The following is a 24,371-nucleotide window of genomic DNA, read 5'->3' on the forward strand; positions in this document are numbered from 1 at the left end:
TAAGGAGCTATTAGGGCAGGTGACCAAAAGTTTGAGGTACATTTGAAGGAGCATCTTAAAAGGAGGAGAGAGCAGTAGAGAGGCCAGTTCAGAGCTTGAGGCCCAGGCAGCTGAAGGTACAGTCACCAAGAGTGGAGTGATTAAAATCGAGGATGCGCAAGAGGCCAGAATTGGAGGAACGCAGAGATCATGAAGGGTTGTGAGGCTGGAGGAGGCTACAGAGATAGGGAGGGGTGAGGCCACGGAGGGATTTGAAAACAAGAATTTTATTTTTTATTTTTTTTTAAATAAAGAGGCATTGCCAGACCAGGAGCCAATGTAGGTCAACGAGCACGGGGGTGATGGGTGAACGGAACTTGATGCGGGTTAGAATATGGATGAGCACATCCAGTTTATGTAGGATGGAAGATGGGAAGCTGGCCAGAAGAGCATTGGAATATCAAACAGGGAAGGCCAAATTTACCACACTGGTCCAACAGTACAAATTAAATCCTGTGTCTGATCATGCAATCGCATACTGCAGACATTAGCTGCGAGGCACACCAAAAATAAACCCACCAATAGAACTCGTGGATTTATACAAAATATACAACCTCAGACTTGCTGCAAGTCTCCCCACATCCACCAGCCTAGGATAGTCCACTATTCAACGGAAGGATCTCACCATTCCTGCTGGGTGAGCTGGCGATTTAATAATTCAATGTTAGGTGGCCTGAAACCGGCAGTGGAGCCTCAGAGGAGGCGTTTCATCAAGAATGGGTAAACCGCTGCATTTAAGTGGGCAAGGAAAAGCTCACGGACACAGAGTGAAACCCACTCACTCCCACGGAGTGCTGTCCCGCTCTGCCAGACCATGTCCACTCTCTGGAAACACAATGTCAATTCTCTGCCCATGAAGAAAAACCAATCACCTGCTTCCAAATAATAGGCAAATTGAGCAACATGAGATTCATGACAGCCACAACAAATGGCTACTCGTGAAGCTGTACTATGTACAAGACTCTCAGGGGCACCATAAAGATCCATTCTCAGGCTCCCACAAACTCATATCCCAAAATACAATTAGGTATCATAGCAAACGAAGCACAGGCCTGTAATACGCTGCTACTGTAACAGAACAGCCAGTGAACGGATCACGATCACAACATGAGCAACTAATTTGAACCTTTAATGCAACAAATCAGCACACAGGACAACCCAGAGCTACTTCACCATCCTGCAGACTAGAAATTACACACACAACAGGCTCGAGGGGCTGTTGGCCGTCTCCTGTTCCTATGCAAGTTTTTTGGTTTTTTTTATTCGTTCCTGGGATGTGGGCGTCGCTGGCAAGGCCAGCATTTATTGCCCATCCCTAGTTGCCTTCAAGAAGGTGGTGGTGAGCTGTCATCTTGAACCGCTGCAGTCCGTGTGGTGAAGGTACTCCCACAGTGCTGTTAGGTAGGGAGTTCCAGGATTTTGACCCAGTGACAATGAAGGAATGGCGACACACTTCCAAGTCAGGATGGTGTGTGACTTGGAAGTGATGGTGTTCCCATGCGCCTGCTGCCCTTGTCCTTCTAGGTGGAAGAGGTCGCAGGTTTGGGAGGTGCTGCCGAAGAAGCCTCGGCGAGTTGCTGATGGTACACCAATGAAACGAATAACTGGCCCAGGCTTTCCATTCCACTTCCTGTCGACATGCCGATACTATAATTGCACCTCAGGGTTAGAAGTGTGGTTAATTCTCTGAAATAACGACCACAAGGCTCATCAGACCAGAGCTGAGCTGCCAAGAAATTATTTTATTATTAACTGCTGCACCTTTTGTCTGTTCTCCAACTCTCGCCGCCCGTGAGTTGATCAGAATGAGCCTGTGGGAGGAGAGGGACCAAGGGGCAGAGCTTCTGATTTGAGCGCAATCAGGAAATCGGGCGCCAATTGCGCTGGTCAGGTCACAGTTCAAGATTCCGCTAAAATGTATTTGCATAATCACAAACGTAAAATCTTCCACGAACCACCGCAATCGGGCAGCGTAACAGAACATAATCGTTTAGTTTGCAAAAAGAATTCCTTGCTGTATTTAGGAACGGTAGCCTGGTGCAGTTTTTTTTTTTTTTTTTTATAAAACAGCTGAAAATAGGTTTATCACAAAAAATAAGCATTTTTAATAAGAGTGTCTCGTCCACCAGTTGTGAGTAACCCCATTTTAAAATCACTGAAAATGACTATTTAAAAAAACTATACTGGGCCAATTATTAGTTTCATTGGTGTACACTAGTCGGTTTCTTAGTAAATGAAATATCTTTAAAAACGTGCCTACTGGTGCCTGTGCGCCGAAGGAAACGAGCTCAAGTTGAAGAGCCTCCTCGAAAGGCTGCAGTCAGCCGAAACTCGCCATCCTCATTATTCCGATCGGGGAGCCTTGGCCGGCTTCGGGAAAAATGATTTTTAAACCAGCGTTAAAGGTCGCAGAAACTCGATTTACGCTCGACGTAACTTACACTTGAGTTTCCGCCATCTTTGGCGCTGGTTTGGCCGTTTTCACTCGGACTGCGCTGATCAAACGAGCGCAAACTAACGGAATCTCTATCCCCTCAATTACCAAGCATCTCAACAATAGCACAGCATATAATTAAGAGACACTACACAAAAGCCCAGTTCAGTTTTGCTTATCCACCTTCAATGTCCTTTCTGGGACATGCTGGAACATGTATTATCACAGAAACCCCACAGTGCAGATAGAGGCCATTTCGGCCCATCGAGCCTGCACCGACACATATCCCACCTGATCCCCGTAACCCCTACACCAACACATATCCCACCCTATCCCCATAACCCCACGTATTTAATCCCCCTAACACTAAGGGTCAATTTATCATAGCCAATCAACCTAACCCGCACATCTTTGGACTGTGGGAGGAAACCGGAGCACCCGGAGGAAACCCACGCAAACACGGGGAGAATGTGCAAACTCCACACAGACAGTCACCCGAGGCTGGATTCGAACCCGGGTCCCTGGCGCTGTGAGGCAACAGTGCTAACCCCTATGCCACCGTGCTTTAACAAAGATATCTGTACGTCAATGCTGCGTACATGCCGTTTTCACAGAATGATTTAGGTCCCTTTTTGCATTTTACACTAACGGAGTACAATACAATAGTAGATGTGGCAGGAATATATCTACAAAAAACAAAAGGTCAGGCAGGTGGTAGGAAGTGGCAGCAAACAGATGAATACTTGTGGTGGCTCCGGTTTTAAGAGTGCGCACCCCTCCCAAAATATAAGCTGGGCCACTCCACTGGACAGCTTCACACGATGAGCTGGGATCAAATCCCTGGGACCTGCATAAACATTGCTGCAAACTTGTGTTCCAAAAATTCGAGGAGGAGTTTTTTTTTGGTTTGATTGCAACCAACTTCTGTTATCTTGAAGGGGAGTAGTGAGGCAACTCTCAGCAGTAAACTTTTACCCTCTTTCCATTTACCTTGCTGTACTTTCACGAAGAACTTATAACCCTGTCCCCGACAACTTTCCTGATGTTTGCTATAACCCGCAGAGAAGCCCCGAAACTTTTAGGCTCCACGTGTAAAATAAGAACATAAGAAACAGGAGCAGGAGCAGGCCGTACGGCCCCTCGAGCCTGCTGAATCACAAGTGCCACCACTAAAAGTAGACATCGTGGATACTCCATGACATCTTGCCTGTGGCAACATAGATTGTGAGGTGGGAAGAGGAGGAAGAAAGATAGGCGGCATTGCCAAGAAATTATAGCACAATAGGAATTGCTGTAAGAGTTAAAACCTGGCTTTTCATTGCCTACTGAACCCTCTGAAGATCATTTTTTAAGCACGACACTATTGTATAAAAGCATCATCAGAACCTAAAAGGAGACCCATGAATGGGCTCTGCATGTGATTATATTTCAGCAGTGGATAAGAGCACACGGGACAGTCTTTTGCTCCAATACACCATCTTCTTAAATTACCTTGCATCCTTTCTCAATCACCAGACTGGGCCCATGATGAAAACAAACCTACATAACTAACTATAAGCAGTAAATCAAAAATTACAAACTTACTGAATGAAGGTAGGTATCATCTGTGGCATACCGGTCTCCTGGGAATGGTGGTTCGGTTGTGGTCAGCTGCTCTCGGGTTGGTGCACTTGTCCCATCTCCAGCTTTAGCAGCATTTTTAAGCAAACTCCCTGAAGCACTTTTTTCACCGCTTGCAAAGGCACCCCAAAAGTTCACTTTGCTTTGAATGGACACTTCAAAAGTATCATTACTTGTCACGCTGTTAGTTTCGGAAAATATCTCCCTCAATTTACTAAAAAAAAGAACATTTGATAAAATAGGTTATGGAACAAGCAAGTCATTCAACACACCATTTAAGCAGCGGCAGTGGTGAAATAATAGAGCGGCCCGAGAGCGGAGCTGAATTAAAGCAGTGGCAACAGCGAGAGGATAAAGAGCGGCCCGAGAGCAGAGCTGTATTAAAGCAACGGCAGCAGCGAGAGGATAAAGAGCAGCCCGAGAGCGGAGTTGAATTAAAGCAGCGGCAGCAGCGAGAGGATAAAGAGCGGCCCGAGAGCGGAGTTGAATTAAAGCAGCAATAACGGTGAAAGGATAAAGAGCGGCCCGAGAGCGGAGCTGAATTAAAGCAGCGGCGAGTGGATAAAGAGCGGTACGAGAGCGGAGTTGAATTAAAGCAGCGGCGAGTGGATAAAGAGCGGTACGAGAGCAGAGTTGAATTAAAGCAGCGGCAGTGGCGAGAGGATAAAGAGCGGCCCGAGAATGGAGTTGAATTAAAGCAGCGGTAGTGGTGAGAGGATAAAGAGCGGCCCGAGAGCGGGGTTGAATTAAAGCAGCTGCAGCGGCGAGAGGATCAAGAGCGGAGCTGAATTAAAGCAGCGGCAGCAGCGAGAGGATAAAGAGCGGCCCAAGAGCGGAGCTGAATTAAAGCAGCGGCAGCAGCGAGAGGATAAAGAGTAGCCCGAGAGCGGAGCTGAATTAAAGCAGCGGCAGCACGAGGCTCCAATTCAAAAACAACATCAAAGAGTGACCTCACAGGAGAGCAGGGAGGTGATTGGTTGGTGAGTATTAGAGCTCTTTTTTGCTCTCTAAGTTAGGGAAGGGGGATAAATTAAGAGCTGAGAAACTGTAACTTTCTAGTACTTATTAAATTAATAACTTAAACTAAATTAAATAATCAATCGATAAACCTAAAATATCAATTGAATAAAATCTTTAACTAACTAATTAATAAATAAAACAAGTTTAGAGATGGCAGGGCAGGTGGTGTGTCATAACTGCAGCATGTGGGAGTCTGTGGAGAGCAGCGCGATCCCGAGCAACCACATCTGCAGTAAGTGTCTGCAACTCGAGGAACTTCGGCTCAGAGTTGTTGAGCTGGAGGACGAGCTGCAGACATTGCAATGAATCAGGGAGGGGGAGTGTTACCTGGACACTTTGTTCCAGGAGGCAGTCAAACCCTTTAGGTTAAGTAGTACTTTAGAGTTAGTCAGTGGTCAGGGACTGGAGGGTGTGACTGTGAGTCAGGAAGGTATGGGGACCCAGGATGTAGTGATGGAGGAGCCTCAGCCCTGGACCTTGTCCAACAGGTATGAGGCACTTTCTACCTGTATGGATGAGGAAAAGGACTGCAGGGAGGATGGGCAAACTGACCACAGCACTGTGGTACAGGCGACATCCAAGTTTTGGATGAGCTGGAATTTCCGCCAGCTAAAAATTGGGAAGACCAAAGCCTTTGTCTTCAGCCCCCGCCACAAACTCCGTACCATTGTCACTGATTCCATCCCCCCTCCCCAGTCACTGTCTCAAGGTGAACCAGACGGTTCACAGCCTCGCCATCTTACTTGACCCGGAGCCGAGCTTCCGACCCCATATCAGCTCTGTCACAAAGAATGCCTACTTCCACCTCCGTAGCATCACGAGGCTCACTCCAGCCTCAATCCCGCTACTGCTGAAACCCTCATCCAGACCTCGGTCATTGCCAGACTCGACGATTCCAATGCTCTCCTGGCCGATCTCCCATCCTCCTGGCGGCCTCCCATCCTCCATGAACTTCAACTCATACAAAAACTTTGCTGCCCGCATCAAATCCCACTCACCCATCGTGCTGTCCTCGCTACCCTACAGAGACTCACAATCACCCAATGCCTCCAATTTAAAATTCTTATCCCTTCATAGCCTCCAGTCCTAAAACTCTTCCCCAGAACGCTCCGCTCTGTCATTTTGCACTTCCCCCCTGCACTCCATCTTCATTCCATCCGTATCTTCAGCTGCTTAAGCCCCAGACTCTGGGGTTACCTCCCTAAACCCTTCTGCCTCAGCTCCTTTAAGACCCTCTTTAAAACCCAATTCTTCAACCAAGCTTTCCTTCGCCTCGAATAGCTCCTTCTTTGACTCAGCATCCATTTTTCTCCTTGTGCCTCTTGTAAAGTGCCTTGGAATTTATTTTTTCTACAATAAAAATGTTACATAAATGCGAGTTGATGTTAAATCACAGAAACCCCACAGTGCAGATAGAGGCCATTTCGGCCCATCGAGCCTGCACCGACACATATCCCACCCGATCCCCGTAACCCCTACACCAACACATATCCCACCCTATCCCCCTAACACTAAGGGTCAATTTATCATAGCCAATCAACCTAACCCGCACATCTTTAAAGTAGTAAAGTAGTGGAACCCAACACTACAATCAGCATTAATCAACCCTGCCTAGTTTAATTCGGTAGTTGATACTTTGATTAACTAAGCAGAGCAGGAGCCATTGTGCTCCACACAATGGTTAATGCTCCTTTAGGTCCAGTGTTGAAGTATCATTTCCTGCCCAAGATGGCAAGCATGCTAGTTGGCTTCTGTATCTTGGGCACACCGGGGCCATATGCTAGAGTGACCTGTGGTGATTCACCTATTGATTGTTTTCCCCCTCCATGCCCGAGGAGCAACACTCTTCTCCCATTTGATGCCTTCCTCATCCAATCTTCGCCTAGATCAGGAACGTACCATCTAAATGTTCTCCAACTTGCTCTGCCACACTGGTGCAGTAAGGGGGCTTTTATGGTTAGGACTGTTGACACAAGGGTAGATTTTTAACTTGCCACCTGAGTGTAACACTGGCATGCCAGATCGGCTGTCGCTATAGAAACCGCTGGATTTTCATTTCCACTGAACTCAATGGAATGAAAGTTGGGCGGTTTCTAGAACGGGTGGGCAATCCTTGGAGAGGGTGCAGAGGAGATTTACTAGAACGAAACCAGGGATGAGGGACTTCAGTTACGTGGAGAGACCGGCGAAGCTGGGGTTGTTCTCCTTAGAGCAGAGAAAGTTAAGGGGAGATTTAATGTATGTTTTCAAAATCATGAAGGGTTTTGATAAGAGTAAATAAGGAGAAAGTGTTCCCAGTGGCAGAAGAGTTGGTAACCAGAGGACACAGATTTAAGGTATTTGGCAAAAGAACCAGAGGACGAGGAGGAGGAGCGAGTTGTTGTGATCTGGAATGCGCTGCCTGAAAGGGCGGTGGAAGCAGATTCAATAGTAACTTTCAAAAGGGAATTGGAGAAATACTTGAAGGTAAAAAATTTGCAGGGAAACATTTGCAGGGCTATGGGGAAAGGGCAGGGGAGTGGGACTAATTACACAGCTCTTTCAAAGAGCCGGCAGAGGCATGATGGGCCGAATGGCCTCCTTCTGCGCTGTAGGATTCTGTGATTCCACGATTCTAATCTGCAACCCCAGTTCTACGCTGGGATGGCAAATTAAAAATCTTCCCCATATCACTGGAGCAGGATGCAGTTGCTTTAATCTGCACTGAACCTTGCCATACTTGACCCAGGAATGCTTGATCCTGACCCTAGATGCCAAAAATGGAAAGGCTTCCATTTCACAGTGGTCATGGGTATAGGTTTTTTGACCATTTTTCCATGGAAAGAATCAGAAGCTCTGTTCGTGTCTACACTTATTTAACCCCATCTTTCTCTTCCAGATAATGATTCAATTACACAGGAGGTCACATCATTTTTTCATTTCACTTCGGTTTTCCCTCCTACCCCTGGAAGGTGGAAGCGAGGGCACCCAGATTCTCTGATGCCACGTTGGAGGCCCTGGTCCAGGCAGGGGACAGGAGGAGGGAGATCCTGATCCTCCACCCATTGAGCAGAAAGCCGACCAGGCAACACCTCTACCACCAGTAGGAAGAGATGGCAGAGAAGATAGTTGACAGAAGCTTAGCTCCCAGGACATGGCTGTAATGCTGAACATATGCCATTCAGCCCCTCAAGCCTGTTCCGCCATTCAAGGAGAGCATGGCTGATCTGCGATCTAACTCCGTATGCCCGCCTTTGGCCCATATCACTTAATACCTTTGGTTAACAGAAAGCTATCAATCTCTGATTTAAAATTAACAATTGATCGAACATCAATTGCCATTTGCGGAAGAGAGTTCCAAACTTCTATCAACCTGTGTGTGTAGAAGTGTTTCCTAATTTCACTCCCGAAAGGTCTGGCTCTAATTTTTAGACTGTGTCCCCAGTCCAAGAATCCCCAACCAGCGGAAATAGGTTCTCTCTATCTACCCTCTGTTCCCTTTAATATCCTGAAAACTTCGATCAGATCACCCCTTAACTTTCTAAATTCTAGGGAATACAACCCTACTTTGTGTAATCTCTCCTCCTAACTTAACCCTTGAAGTCCGGGTATCATTCTGGTAAACCTACGCCGAACTCCTTCCAAGGCCAATATATCCTTCCTAAGGTGTGGTGCCCAGAACTGCTCACAGTGCTCCAGGTGTGGTCTAGCCAGGGCTTTGGACAGCTGCAGCAGAACTTCTACCCCCTTGTATTCTAGTCCTCTAGATATAAAGGCCAGCATTCCATTCGCCTTTTTGATTATTTTCTGTACCTGTTCATGACATTTTAATGATCTATGTACCTGGGCCCCCCAGTCTCTTTGGACCTCCACTGCTTTTAGCTTTTCACCATTTAGAAAGTACCCTGTTCTATCCTTTTTAGGTCCAAAGTGGATGACCTCACATTTGCTTACATTGAAATCCATTTGCCACAGTTTTGCCCATTCACTTAATCTATCAATATCCCCTTGTAATTTTATGCTTTTGTCTACACTGCCTACAATGCCGCCTATCTTTGTGTCATTGACAAATTTGGATATATGACTTTCTATGCCATCATCTAAGTTGTTAATAAATATTGTGAATAGTTGAGGCCCCAACACAGATCGCTGCAGGACACCACTAGTCACATCCTATCAATTAGAGTACCTGCCCATTATCCCTACTCTGTCTCCTGCCACTCAGCCAATTTCCTAACCAGACCAATAATTTGGCCTCAATTCCATGGGCTTCTACCTGGAGTACTTCAATGGCCTCACCAAAGTTGACAAGAATACTGCTCTCTTACTCTGCTGACGCCTCCAGCCTCACTACTCCCAGTATTCGCCCCCATGCTTCCCTTCACCCTCCCATCATCACGGCACCACACCTTACACACTACATTCGAACTATTCCACAATGACAGACACATTCCCAAAATACCTCACAGATGTCACAAATACACTCCCTTCTTTCTTGCAGGAGAAGGTCACGCACAACTTGGGATAGGAGGTTGCCATCAGAGGGGGCCGAGCTCGCCTGCACACCCTCACCCCTGTGGAAGAACCCATGGGATGGGCATGCCTGTTGGAGGCTTAGGCGTCGGTTTTAGGCCTGATAGCTTGTTGAATCATGCATAATAGAATACAAATACTAAACTGGTACATGGTAACCTTAAGTGTACAATAACAAAGCACTCTACCTGCATATAAATTTCACTGGTTCTGACAATTACAGAATTGCTGCCTTGGATACAAAAACTAAACAAGACATATCTGCTTTGCATATGAAAGGATTTTCTCAATAGCCTACTCCAGTGCGCATTTAGTAATAGAATTATAGATTGAAGAAAGCGACTTAAGCTTGAAACATGAACAAGTTATTGGTTTCCAAACCTCGTATTTTCTCCCCCTTAACCTATTACTCCAAAATCCTACATATATATGTGTATATATATATATCAGATATTGAATGACACAATGTAAAGTGAACTTGTCAATTTAAAATGCTAAATGTTGGTGGAGTCTTAGCCCATGAACTGTCAATATTAGTTTCAGGTTCTAAAACAAAAGTTCAAACATGCTACAGCAGAATATCCGTCTGAATTATAGCACGTCGCAGCACAGAAACAGGCTATTGAGACAATCAAATCAATCCTGCTGATTTTCTCCACAAGCCATCTAGTTTAATCCCATTCTCCTTGCTTGCTCATCATGCCTTTTTTCAAATAATGATCTAATTTCCCTTTTAAGTGCTTTATGGACCCTGTTGCAACAGCAGTTTATGCAGACAATTCTACATTCTAAACCACCTGTACAAATATTTTCCTAACTTCCCTTTAATGCATTATCTTCAATGTGTGCTCTCGTTGCCATCTCACCAACACATAGCAATAGTCTGTCACGATTTATACAATCAGAAACCTTTATGAAATTGTATGTTCCCTGCTCTTGTGAAAAGGCCCCCAACTTGGCACTTTCAAACTCTCACCTGTCTAGCCTTTGGCCCTCCATTCGCCACAATACTTCTGCAGCTATCGATGCCCTGGTCCCCACTAAAACCCTTACTCTCTCCTGCCGGCACGGTTCCCATCTTTGCTCCCTTAACTCCAAGGGGCGCAGATTTGAATGTTCATGGCGCACAACTGACTTAGCTATTCAATGTTAGATCTGGCTGGACCACATCCAGCACTATCGGGCCCTGCTCTCCTCTGCCAAAACAGTTCATAGAAACATAGAAGATAGGAGCAGGAGTAGGTCATTCGGCCCCTCGAGCCTGCTCCGCCATTCAATGCGATCATGGCTGATCATCCGAATTCAGTACCCGGTCCCTGCTTTCTCCCCATACCCCTTGATTCCTTTAGCCTTAAGAAATATATCCAACTCCTTCTTGAATATATTTAATGAATTGGCCTCCACTGCCTTCTGTGGTAGAGAATTCCACAGGTTCACCACTCTCTGGGTGAAGAAATTCCTCCTCATTTCTGTCCTAAAAGGCCTACCCCTTATTCTTAGACTGTGACCCCCGATTCTGGACTCCCCGCCATCGGGAACATCCTCCCTGCATCTAGTCTGTCCCGTCCTGCCAGAATTTTATAAGTTTCAATGAGAGAATTTTATAAGTTTCAATGAGTTCACTACTCAAGGATCATCCTGACATGGAAAGATAACCCCCAACTTCTTTCTCCCCCATCAACTGTCTCGTTAATCCTCTCTCCTCTGCCCCTCCACCCTCACCTTCAACAAGCATAAGGAGCTCATGGACTTCTTTGTCGCCAAGATTGAGGAAAATCCGTTCAGCTGCCTCTTCCGCATCCCTTTGTGCACCAAGCCCAGGTCCCCCCAAGGTTCCCTCCTGCCCGAGCCCTGAACGTGCATCTTTCTCTAGTTTCTCTATCTCCTACCATGCCCTGTCCAAGCTTATCGTCTACCATGAGAGCCACTTCCTGCTCTTTCGACCCTATTCCCACTAAACAGCTGACCACCCAACTTATATTGTAAACCTTTCTTCAGGTACTGGTCCCCTCCCTTTCAAATCTTCCATCATCACTCCCCTCCTCAAAAAAAACACCCATGACCCCTCTGTCCTTGCAAACTATCGCCATCTTCAACAACCCTTTCCTCTCCAAAGTCCTTGAACGTGATGTTGCCTCCTAAATCCGTACCCACCTTTCCCACAACTCCATGTTTGAACCTCGCCAATCAGGATTAAGCCCCTGCCACAGCACTGAAACGGCCCTAATCAAAGTCACAAATGACATCCTCAGGAACTGGGGTGCATTATCTGTCCTAATCCTTCTCGACCTGTCTGCAACCTTTGACATGGCTGACCACACTATCCTCCTCCATTGTCCAACTGGGCTGGACTGCCCTCGCTGGTTCCACTCTTACCTATCCATCATAGCCAGAGAATCTCCTGCAATGGTTCTCTTCCCACCCTGGAGTCACCCAAAGATCTATCCTTGCCCCTACCCCTCATTTTCTCATTTACAGCTGCCACACGGTGACATCATCTGAAGACACACACCCCTCCGGTCACTGTCTCAGGTTGAACCAGAGTATTCGCAACCTCGGCATACTATTCGACTCCAAGCTGAGCTTCTGACCCCATATCTACTCTTATCAGAACTTCCACCTTGGAATAGCGTCTGTCTTCACCCAGTCTCAGCCCATCTGCTGATGAAACCGTCATCCATGCTTCTGTTACTGAGAATATAGAATGCAAAAATAAGGTAACAACTCGCTCCGCATGGCCAAGGACCCTGCCAACCTAAAATGGAGGACCCTGTTAGCCTAAAATGGTGGTGCAATGTCGACATCGCTGAGTCACTTGCATATTGTGAGAGATGATCATGTTAATTCAAGAAACTGAAGGCAGCAGGAAGTAAAATGCTAATATGGCTGGCACCCACGATGTCACACCTTGCTGGTGGAACAATGTAGGGTGGAGTGCAAAGGGTATACTGACAATAGGCGATCCGAAAACACATTACCATGCATTACCATAATGATTAGGTGATCATGAAACCATTACCTGCATATTTTCTATATTATAAACCATTCAGTGAACTGTGACTTCTTTATTTCAAACTGCCAGGCCAGGACATCACTTTAAACTGTGTACGTGCCTCGCTCGGGATTGGTGTAGAATGTACGATGTGTTAATGTCTTTTCAAAAGTAAAGTATAATAATGTGACCCACTGTATGAAAGATTGCTTGCTCTGGTGGAACCTGTCGAGACTCTGCTGGAGTCAGAACGGTGCTGTATCAGAGTAAGTCTCCCGGGACAACAGAATAAAACAACTGTTGAACTAAACCAGTATTCCGACTCAGTGTTTGTACTGAACCAGATTGAGGACCAAAAAAATCCGTTTCAACATTTGGTGTCAGAAGTGGGATCTCAACGGACGATCACCGAGAATTCGCGAAATTAAGAGCCGAACTAGTTTTGGACGTGAGAGGAGGAAATGGGCCCCCGGAGTGAGTATGTTTAAATTTACCACTTCGGTTTTCCTCTGATCCGTAAGTCCGATAAAAGTTTTGCCACTCGCTAATTCTTGTGTGGTGTCCCGACGAGATCTGGGTCAATCTGGCGAATACTGTGTAAATTTAGGAAATAAGTATCCAAGTCGGGTAAAGCGCCGGCCTTGTATTTCACTTGGCCCGCTCAGGCTCCGATTGGACTAAAAAGTAGATAAGTGATTTTAAAGAAAGAGAAAAGGAATACTTGAAAGAAAGTAAAAAGAGAGAGTCGGGGACTCTAGAGCTATAGCAACTTGTACTCGGGGAGTGCAAGATAAGGGTCGTATAAGTAGAATAATTAGGCTAAGAATACCTGTACCAGGTGGTGACAGAGGCTAAGAATACCTGTACCAGGTGGTGACAGAGGCTAAGAATACCTGTACCAGGCGGTGACAGAGGCTAAATTTACGATTTGAATAATTAGGCTAAGAATACCTGTACCAGGCGGTGACAGAGGCTAAAATTACTATTTGACTATAGACGACTCACTGTGTTTTTGTTAAGTCTAAGTGTTGTACTGTGTTTTTGTTAAGTCTAAGTATTGTAAGTATTGTAGTGTTGCGTTTCATTTTGTGTGCCGGTATCCGTGAAATATATAAGACACGTGCAAAAAGTAACTCGAATCCTGAAAAAGAACCCTTAGTGTAAGAGAACCATGGGTAATTACCTAGATACCACAAGTGACGAGGGCAGTGCCCTACAAACCTTATGTGACCAATACCCGGACAAAGCCCAACAATTGAGACAACTCTCAGGGGGTTTAAATAAAAAGTTAGGCAGCGAACAATGGCCACTAGGGGGTCCCAAAAGTTTAGAAACGGTTAAACAAGCTCAAGAAGTGATTTGGAAAAAGAATATGGGAAGTAAGACTAAGAAACTAATTGGACTCTGGCGACAGTACTGCCAAGAAATTAAAGACAGTTCCCTATTAGTCAGCTGGCAAGAGAATGCTGTTAAGTTAGGAATAAAGTTAACCGAAGGAGGAAATCCTAAACCCATTGAAATACTTAAGAAAGAATGTGCACATGAGAAAAGGTCAAAATCTGAAATGGCGCCAGATAAAAAGGATAAAAATGAACTACGTAGTTCAATGGTTGGCCTTAGGTTGAAAGAGGGAGACGGAACGGATGAGGACTTAAACAATTGGACAATTAGAACTCCTACCGCGCCACCTCCTCAGCCACCCCAATATAATAACATTTATCCCGACCAACCTATTGCAAATCAGACTGGCTTGATCCCTATTACGTCCGTTACCAGTCCACCGACACCCTCCCTTACTGTCCCAAGTCACTCCCCAATCACGCCGATTTCTGATGTTTATATAGACCCTGTTGCTTGTCGAACCCGATCGAAAGATCCAACAAATCCCAAGAAAGACGTGAAACCGGGGAATACCCCTAGTCTGAATTGGCAGAAGAAGAAACGTAGACCCAGACAATTAGTACAACATAAACCAGCAAAAGCAGATGACACTGACTCATGTAGTGACCTTACTGATTCTGAAGACAACCTTTCACCCTTAAACAGTTCCGACTCAGAACCCGAAATTAGCCTTACTAAACCAAAACGAACGCCCAGAAATCTGCCGGTAAGATCAATGCCAAACCCGAATGCAGCGGCTGCCGCAGCCAACCCCACCATAGATGTATTTTTCCCTTGGAAACCTAATGAGATAATGGCTATCCTAACCGGTATGCCAGACAGGAAAAAGGCGCCGGCTAGGTTTGTGGACTTTCTTCGAACCACGATACAGGTGTACAATGCAGACTCCCGAGATCTATGGGCTTTGATTCAACAAGTTTTAACTCCTTCCGAACACACTAGATTTTTGGAACATCTGACTCACCCCAATCATGCCGCTTTAGAGACCGCCCACGTCCTCACAGCTGATAGGGAGCGATACATGTTTGCAGCACTCAATGCTACACTCCAAAAACCTATCAATATATCTAATGTCCTAGATACTAAGCCAAAGAAAGATGAGGGACCTGAGGAATTTTTGGAAAGATTCTGTGAGGTTTATCAGGGACAGTCAGGGGACACCAATTACCAAGCAGGAGCCAATTCACCCCAATTCTGCGCCATTCTGATGAACTGTCTCCCGGCTGCTGTGGCGACAGCCGTTAAAACCAATAATATGAACTGGGCAGAAAATACTCCAACTCAAATGGCTAGAGCCGTAAAGTATCATTGGAAAGAGAGTAAAGGTTCGGAGAACCAACCCCAGAAGACAGTAAAAACAGAATATGTCGTGAAGGAAGTCCCAATTCAACCACACACGATAGACAAGACAGGGTATCAGATGGAACCTCAATACTGTAACCCTGGAGGGGTAGACTCTCAGAATTATGGATATTACCCTCATCCAAACGGCTTCAATGCTACTGCATACGGCCAACCCTACGCCACTCCACAACAGAATTACGGAGGTAGAGGAAGGGGTAGAGGACAAGGACGGGGATACCAAGGTCAAAGACAAGGGCAGTGTTATAACTGTGGAGAGGATGGCCATTGGGTCAGAGACTGCCCATCCTTAGCCTCTGGAGACCCACCTAGGAGAGGCAGGGGAGGATGGAGAAGAAACGGAGGAGGACCTAGAGGCAGGGGAGGATATACCAATTTCTCCCAGAATAATCCATTCCCACAGAATTGACTAGCTAATCTAGTGACCAGCAGTTCACAGTCGGCCCAAGAACCCTTATTAATGTTGCAAATCCAGGATCAATGGTACCCCTTTTTAGTAGACACTGGAGCCGCCATGTCCTCTGTCCAATCGGACCTTAAACTTCCCCGATCCAACAAGACCCAGGAATTATCAGGCTTCCAAGGTCAAAGGACCAAGTATGCTATGTCAGAACCAGTTCAGGTGACCTACAAAAATCAATCTGCAACCCACCAATTTGTAATAACTACCGGCTTGGACTGCAATTTAATGGCCAGAGACTTACTATGTGCATTCCAACTCAAACTTGATTGTGGTGATGAAGGAATAGCAATAGGACATTGGGCAAATAAAAGGCAATGTTATGTTTCGACTACACCTCAATGGTGGTCACTCGACCTCAATGCATCCTCCTATCATGTGACACTGGCATATGATCGAAGTGGAAAGGATAGGACCCTTGAGGAGTATTTTAAAAATCAGGAAGGTACGGAATGGACAATCTACCTCAAGGCTGTAGTAACTGGACCTGAGGGAAAAGCAGAGTTTGTGCAGGTCCCCTTACACTTGTGGAAGCAGCCTTCGACAGTGGCCCCTCATATCACGCGGGAAGTTAACCAGTCTTTCCACGCCAAAGATTTGGGGCCCATGGTAAAACGAGCGATCGATCAGGCAAACCCTGAATGCCACCAGCCGCAACAGTTACCCGGAGGTCTGATGGTCCAATTTTACCAAAACCCTGAGCCTAGCCTGACAGTGGTGCACCGTCATGTAGGGAAAGATATACTGGAGTATGTGAATCCCCAGGTATGGGCCGAAGACCCAACGCATGTAGGTCTAACCGGCATACAACCCATTGAGATCCCGGTGAAGGAAAATGTGACCTTGCCAACGGTACGACAATACCCTTTGAAGCAGCAAGCTATTCCGAGTATAGATAGACTCATTAAGGGATTGTTGGAGCAGGGAATTTTGGTAACATGCCAATCCAGTTGTAATACACCCATCCTAGCTGTTCCGAAAACTGGTAAGCCTGACCAGTATCACCTAGTGCAGGATTTACGAACAATAAATGCAATTGTTCAGCCACTTCATGCACTGGTACCTAATCCAGCACACATCTTGGCCTCGATACCTGCTGATGCTAAAGTTTTTGCGGTAGTCGACCTCCAGCATGCCTTTTTCTCCCTGCCACTGGCCGCTACTAGCCAATACCTTTTTGCCTTCACGTACAATGGCCAGCAGTATACGTGGACTCGATTACCCCAGGGCTTTGTGAATTCACCCACCCTGTTTTCGCGGTGCCTTCAACAGCAATTACAGACACTGACATTAAATCGTGGCTCTAATCTGATCCAGTATGTGGATGACCTTCTCATTGCCAGCCCTGATGAGCTAAGTAACAGAGAGGACACTATTCAGTTGTTGAACTATCTCTCAGAATTGGGATATGTGGTATCTCCAGCTAAAGTACTAGTGGCTAAGAAGACAGTTAAATTTCTTGGAGTTATGTTATCAGCAGAGAACCGCAGTCTGGAAACCAGTAGAATACAGCCAATATGCGAGACACCAGCCCCTAAAACGGCCAAACAAGTCAGACAGTGGCTGGGAATGGTTAATTATTGTCGACAGTGGATACCTAATATTGCAGTATTAACCAAACATCTGACTCCCTACACGGCTAAAGAGGGAGAGTTTGAGCTGGAACTAGAGGCACAGCAGGCATTTGAGGAATTAAAACAGGATCTGGTCCAAGCACCAGCCCTGGGACGACCCCTGTACGATAGACCATTCCAGTTATACTGCACAGTAATAAACGATTGCTCAACAGCAGTCCTGACCCAGGAGCATGGAGATAAGCATCGACCGGTAGCTTATTATTCATCAAAAATGGATCCGGTAGCTTTAGGACATCCCTATTGCACCCAGATCCTTACAGCCGTCTACAACAGTCTACAGTCAGCCGCTAACATGACACTTCAGCAGGATATTACTGTGTATAGCTGTCACTCAGTCACTGCGTTACTGGGGCAATTGCAGACCCAACACCTGACTACCGCCAGGCAAAATAAGTATGAAATATACTTACTGAACAATCCTAGGCTTACATTTAAACACTGTAGCACTATCAACCCTGCCAGTTTCATTGCAAACCCGCCTTCCGAGAGTGATGAACCAAGCCATGATTGCTTACACCTCATTAAGGATGATACCTCAGTCCGACCTGATTTGTTTGACACTCCTATTACGGATCCCGGTATTACCATGTATACGGATGGCAGTTCTTCAATTGATGACATGGGAAAACGAATTTCTGGTTATGCAATTGTAAATCAGGAAGGTGTCACCTTAGAATCAGCAGCCTTTGAATCCCCTTTTTCTGCCCAGCAAGCCGAACTGTTTGCACTCATACGAGCTTGTACTTTGGGAGAAGGATTACGAATCAATGTATATACAGACTCTAGATATGCCTTTGGAGTAGTTCACGACTTTGGACAATTGTGGAAAAATAGAGGATTTCTAACCTCCTCGGGCAGTCCGATCTCACACCGTCAGTTAGTTTCAGACCTCCTGCAAGCCCTTTTACTCCCCAAACAGATAGCTGTGATTAAATGCTCTGCCCATACCACTGGCCAAAACCCGGTAGATATAGGAAACCGCCGCGCTGATGAGGCGGCCAAAATTGCTTCTAGGAGTCACCAAATGATTGTGCCCCGAATTATGAGGCAGACTAAAAATTCCAACAAGAATCAGTCTACCTCGGAAAAACTAATGCCAACCATCCAAGAGGTGATTAAGTTGCAGGAGGACGCTCCTGATAGTGATAAGCATTTGTGGGGAGAATTGGGATGTGTATATAACCCTTTATCAAAACTCTGGACTACTCCCGCGGAACAGGCTTGCATGTCTGATGAGCTAGCTGTTTGGGTTATTGAATGTGTACACTTTGCAACTCATTGTGGTGCCAGGGCAGTGAGTGATGTGCTTCTAAGTACTTGGTGGCATCCAAGGCTTCAAGCAATAGCACAGAACATTAGCGATCGATGCCTGATTTGTCAACAACACAACCCTGGAAAGGGAGTGCCTTGCGAATGGGGAAAAACCCCTTTACCGGAGGGTCCCTTTGAGACCCTGCAAATGGACTACATTGAGTTGGAAAGATGTCAGTGTTACAAATACGTACTTGTCATTGTAGATGTATTTAGTAAATGGATCGAGGCATATCCAACCACAGACAATAAAGCCTCTACTGTTGTTAAGGTATTGCTGAGAGAGATCATACCTCGGTATGGTATTCCAACTCGGTTAAGTTCTGACAACGGTCCTCACTTCACTGCCGAAGTGAACAAGGAACTTTGTAGCCAGTTGAACATTCATCAGCAATTGCATTGTGCTTATCGACCACAGGCTGCAGGACTTGTCGAAAGAACCAATCAGACTCTGAAGAACAAACTTGCTAAACTGGTAGCCGAAACCGGCTTAACCTGGTTGAAATTGCTTCCTGTGGCTCTCTTTCAGATCCGCACCACACCCGCGGGTAAAGCACGACTTACCCCTGCTGAGATTATCTATGGTAAACCACTCAAGACTCCCTGGAACCAAAATGCTGCTACAACGGTGCATTTTCACCATATGACTGAAGAAATGACGACCTATGTCTTGGCTCTTACTAAGGTTTTACGTGGGCTGCATTCACAAGTCCGTGCTGCATATGGTGAACTTCCTGACTTAACTGGTTCTCTAAAAATTGAACCAGGTTCGTATGTGATGGTTAAGAACTGGACTCGTAAAAGTCTAGATCCAAGGTGGGAAGGTCCATATCAGGTCTTACTAACAACCCCGACTGCAGCTAAGGTCGAGGGAAGAAGCGCATGGGTGCACTTCCACCATTGTAAATTGATTGGAGAAACCAATCAAAAGGGGGGGAGATAATCAGTAGATTTCAGTACAGTATAGAGTAGATTTTACGAACAATCATTAGTTTTATTTTAATTGATAAGAGACTACAGAACTCATGCTCGGCCTTGATTAAGGTGACTGCAGTTTTACGAGGCCTGGTGTTGTGTTTGGATTGTTTTGGCCTGCCAAAATCCTACTTTTATTATACTTATTATACGATTTTTAATTTTTAATTTTTAAAATTTTAGCTTTAAGTTTTTAACTTTGGATCTTGTGTAAGCAGTTTGTTTTCCAGATTAATAACTAATAAGTCGCATTGATTGATCACGGAGGATCAAGATGAGGACCTTATTACTGCTTCTGAGCGTTATCCTGCTCGCGGGCGGGGCGTTCAATCGACTGAAGAAATGTGCCGAAGAGATATTCTCCAGTGCAAAGACAAGAATCTTAAAGCTTTCGGATCCTGGAACGTGACTAAATGGGACTTCTGTAATGGACTATTAAAAAAGGAAATCATCAGAAGAAGAAATTGAATTACTAAATATAGAGGGTGAAGCGAGTGAGATGTTAAAGGAGCAAGTCGAGAAGGAATTAATGGAGGAGGAGTATAATAGACTCAATAAAGTAGAGATGAACCAGTAGGATGAAGCCCAGAATCACTGGGTATCTTAGATGGTTATCATGGAATGATAAAAGGGGGGAAATGAGAATATAGAATGCAAAAATAAGGTAACAACTCGCTCCGCATGGCCAAGGACCCTGCCAACCTAAAATGGAGGACCCTGTTAGCCTAAAATGGTGGTGCAATGTCGACATCGCTGAGTCACTTGCATATTGTGAGAGATGATCATGTTAATTCAAGAAACTGAAGGCAGCAGGAAGTAAAATGCTAATATGGCTGGCACCCACGATGTCACACCTTGCTGGTGGAACAATGTAGGGTGGAGTGCAAAGGGTATACTGACAATAGGCGATCCGAAAACACATTACCATGCATTACCATAATGATTAGGTGATCATGAAACCATTACCTGCATATTTTCTATATTATAAACCATTCAGTGAACTGTGACTTCTTTATTTCAAACTGCCAGGCCAGGACATCACTTTAAACTGTGTACGTGCCTCGCTCGGGATTGGTGTAGAATGTACGATGTGTTAATGTCTTTTCAAAAGTAAAGTATAATAATGTGACCCACTGTATGAAAGATTGCTTGCTCTGGTGGAACCTGTCGAGACTCTGCTGGAGTCAGAACGGTGCTGTATCAGAGTAAGTCTCCCGGGACAACAGAATAAAACAACTGTTGAACTAAACCAGTATTCCGACTCAGTGTTTGTACTGAACCAGATTGAGGACCAAAAAAATCCGTTTCAACATTACCTCCAGACTCTACAATTGCAATGCTCTGCTGCCCAGCCTATTATCTCCCATCCTTCATGAACTTGAGCTCATTCAAAACTCTACTGTCTGTATCCTGACTCGCATCAAGTCCCGTTCACCAATCACCCCTGTGCTCACTGACCTACATTGGATCATGGTGAACCTACGCCTAGATTTTAAAATTCTCATCCTGGTTTTCAAATCCGTCCCTGGCCTCGCCCCTGCCTATCTCTGTAACCTCCTCCAGCTCTACAATCCGCCCCGCCCCCACCTTGCCCCCCCGCGCGCCCGCCCGCCCCCGCCCGCTTTTTAATGGCCTTATCTACCAGTGTTGCCGCCTTTAATGACCTTGCATCTGCACACCAAGGTCTGTCTGCTCGTCAACTCGATTTAAAATGTCACCATATAGGGTACAGTTCCTCTCCCTCTTCTTGCTCCCAAAATGTATTATTTTATATCTTTCTATATTGAACAACATCTGCCACCTATCAGCCCAGCTGTGCCCTCCTGCATTTTTTTTTAAAAAACAATCCTCATCACAATTCGCTGTGTCCCTGAATTTGTTGTCAACCACAAATTTCAGTATTGCTCCCTCAACTCTCAAGTCCAGATCAACTGCACATTGTAAACAAGGATGGCCCCTGTGGATAACCATACCATATCGTTTCTGGACCAAGAAAATTCCTTTTACCGCCCCCCCCCCCCCCCCCCTTTTGCTGTCTGTCCTCCAACACAAGTATTTTTCTGTATAAAAATTAGGTATACAATTAAACATGTATATTTATTATTCATTTTGTTTTACTTACTTAATGTGACTAAGTAGGAATAGAAATTCCAGTCATAGTAACCCTGCCCCCTTTAAAATCGATAACTGGAAATTAGATGCAATTTTATTTTTTCCACTGTTGTCAAGTCAGAGGCAAACTAACACAGGATATGACGTGAAGCAGGCCATAAACCCCAGCATTACCGACACACTCCGAAGTGAGTGGGTGTACGCTTCTGGTTTTGGTGATTAAACGAATCGTCTGTAAATTAATAAAACATTAAATAAAACTTAACAAATTAAATTAAAATTTCGTTGGCCGGGGGGGGTGATGATGCACTCCAGTCCCCATGGCGCCCACCGGTCGCGGAAGGCCTCGAGCGCGCCGGCGGACACCGCGTGCTCCATCTCCAGGGCCACCCACGGAAGAGAGGCAGGCAATCGGGCCGAACGACCCCCTCGACTGCCCGCTGCCTGGACCAGTAAATGGCTTTTTTGGGCCAGGCCCAGGAGCAGCCTTACGAGGAGGTCCGCTCCCCTTCCGCACCGGGTGACCAAAGAGCAAGAGCGTGGGACTGAAGTGCAGCCAAAAATCGAGGAGCAGCCCGTTCAAATAATGAAAGAGGGGCAGTGAGTGGGTGTAAAGAGGAAGCTCTCCTTTGGTGACTCTCTTGTTACTGCTGGTTATTTATTATTCACTGGTTGCTGCTCCTTGCCAAACGAGTTGAGGAAAGCCGCTATCTTTTTGATGCTGCTGGTAATAACCTCAATGTAGGCCCAGTCCTGCCGTATTTCTCTCCTTCTCTCTCTCTCTCTGCACCGGATCGCCCTGCCCCGCCATGTCTGAAGCACAATAACGTCTCCCGACCGCACCTGTAATCACTCCGCTGAAAAAGCACCGAATAAACCTAACAACCAGATTGACCACATCTAACCCAGAGCTGCAAGTTAGGCAAAAATTATTGGCCAGGAGGGTGGCGGATTGGGGCCGGCAGATTGAGACAACGGATGAAACGAGAGTTTCTATTGGTTAAACGTGAAGGAGGGCTCAGACTTTGGAGCAAAGGAAGAATCTGATTGGTTAACTGAATGACAAGAGGTTACATCTGGATTTCATTGGTTTCATTGAAGAAGCGATGACAAATATGATTGGTTTAACTTGGGTTAGCGCTATTTTGGCGGATCCCTTGAAACCTTCTCGATCTTCTCGGAGCTTCTGCTATCTCCGCCCTAGCTTCCCTCAGCAACCTAGGATGCACCCCATCTGGACCGGGTGACTTGTTGGCTTCGAGTGATGCCAACCTATTTAGCACCTCCTTTCTATCTGAGCCATTATCTCTGCTCCCCCTCTTCTACACCACATTAACTTCAATCTCTTCTTTTGTGAAGACAGATGCAAAGTACTCATTCAGTACCTCAGTCATGCCCTCAGCCTCCACAAGATTTCCTTTATTGTCTCTAATCAGCCCCACCATTCCTTTAACTATCCTTTTGCAGGTTTATAAAAGATTTTTGGGCTCTCTTTTACGTTACCTGCTAACCCTTTCTCATACTCTCTTTCTTAAATCCTTTAGTCGATTGTCCCCTGCACGCTTTGTATTCTGCCTAGTTTGATTGTATTTTGTATCTGACATTTGTCATAAACCTCCTTTTGCTGATTCATTTTAACCTCTAATGTCCTTTGTCAGCCACTCTATTAGAATTGGACAACTACAGTGAAATAATGATTGCTAAACAATCAGATGCCTTGACATTTTCCATTTCTATGGCAAAATTTAATGAAAGACATGGAGTTGTAAGAGAAAATTGATGACCATTAATATTAATTGATCCTGTTCATTGCCATGGATACAAGATACTTATCAAGTGACCTTCAACTTGTTGAGCTGGTACAGCCGCCAACCCCTTTGTCCCTCCATTTGCCCTTCTCCCCGAGCCTACATTTGAGGCAGCCAATGTGATCTTTCCACTCATCTTTGCCTCAAATTTGTTAGCTTTTATTTTCTGTGGAAGCTGCTTCACAAACACTGCAGGTGATTTCAATAACTTGCTCGAGACTACTTAACCAGGACGTAGGATCCTTTCCTACCAAACTCACTGATTGCCACTAATTGTCTCTGTGCTAACAGCTATTATGTGTAGGTGTCTCAGAGTTCTACAAAGAATACAGGAAACGGTTTCAAAACCTAAATATGTTTATGCTAAACATTTTTTTAAATCTTTCAAACGATACATACAGTACTCTTAAAATGTAGAGAAAAAACTATAGCTTATTTACTTTTTGAAACCCAACTGATAGCACCTGATGATCATTTGGGATGTTCAAACAATTAATAGTAATTGTGCACAAGGGAGATCTTATTTTGAGGTGTTTTGAGTGGGAGCCCAACAAGTCTAACTGAAAACAATTCTACCATTTAAAACAACAACAGAAAATGCTGGAAAAACTCAGCAGGCCAGGCAACATCCGTGGAGAGAAAATAGAGTCGACGTTTCGGGTCGAAACCCTTTTTCAGAACTGGGAAG

General features: G+C 45.4%; 1 protein-coding gene across 1 annotated transcript in view; it reads right to left on the reverse strand.

Moving 5' to 3' along the window:
- The window catches only part of st6galnac (ST6 (alpha-N-acetyl-neuraminyl-2,3-beta-galactosyl-1,3)-N-acetylgalactosaminide alpha-2,6-sialyltransferase), an 81,438-nt gene that overhangs the window by 40,534 nt on the left and 16,533 nt on the right, over nt 1-24,371 (reverse strand). Inside the window, exon 3 of the mRNA XM_085963832.1 lies at nt 4,058-4,307. Coding sequence (XP_085819958.1) covers nt 4,058-4,307 — 250 coding nt within the window. The remainder of the gene's footprint in view (nt 1-4,057; nt 4,308-24,371) is intronic.

The sequence above is a fragment of the Somniosus microcephalus genome, chromosome 21, assembly GCF_052327205.1.
Source record: "Somniosus microcephalus isolate GS21.2 chromosome 21, FLI_Smic_1.0, whole genome shotgun sequence".
In the NCBI taxonomy this organism is placed as follows: Eukaryota; Metazoa; Chordata; class Chondrichthyes; order Squaliformes; family Somniosidae; genus Somniosus; species Somniosus microcephalus.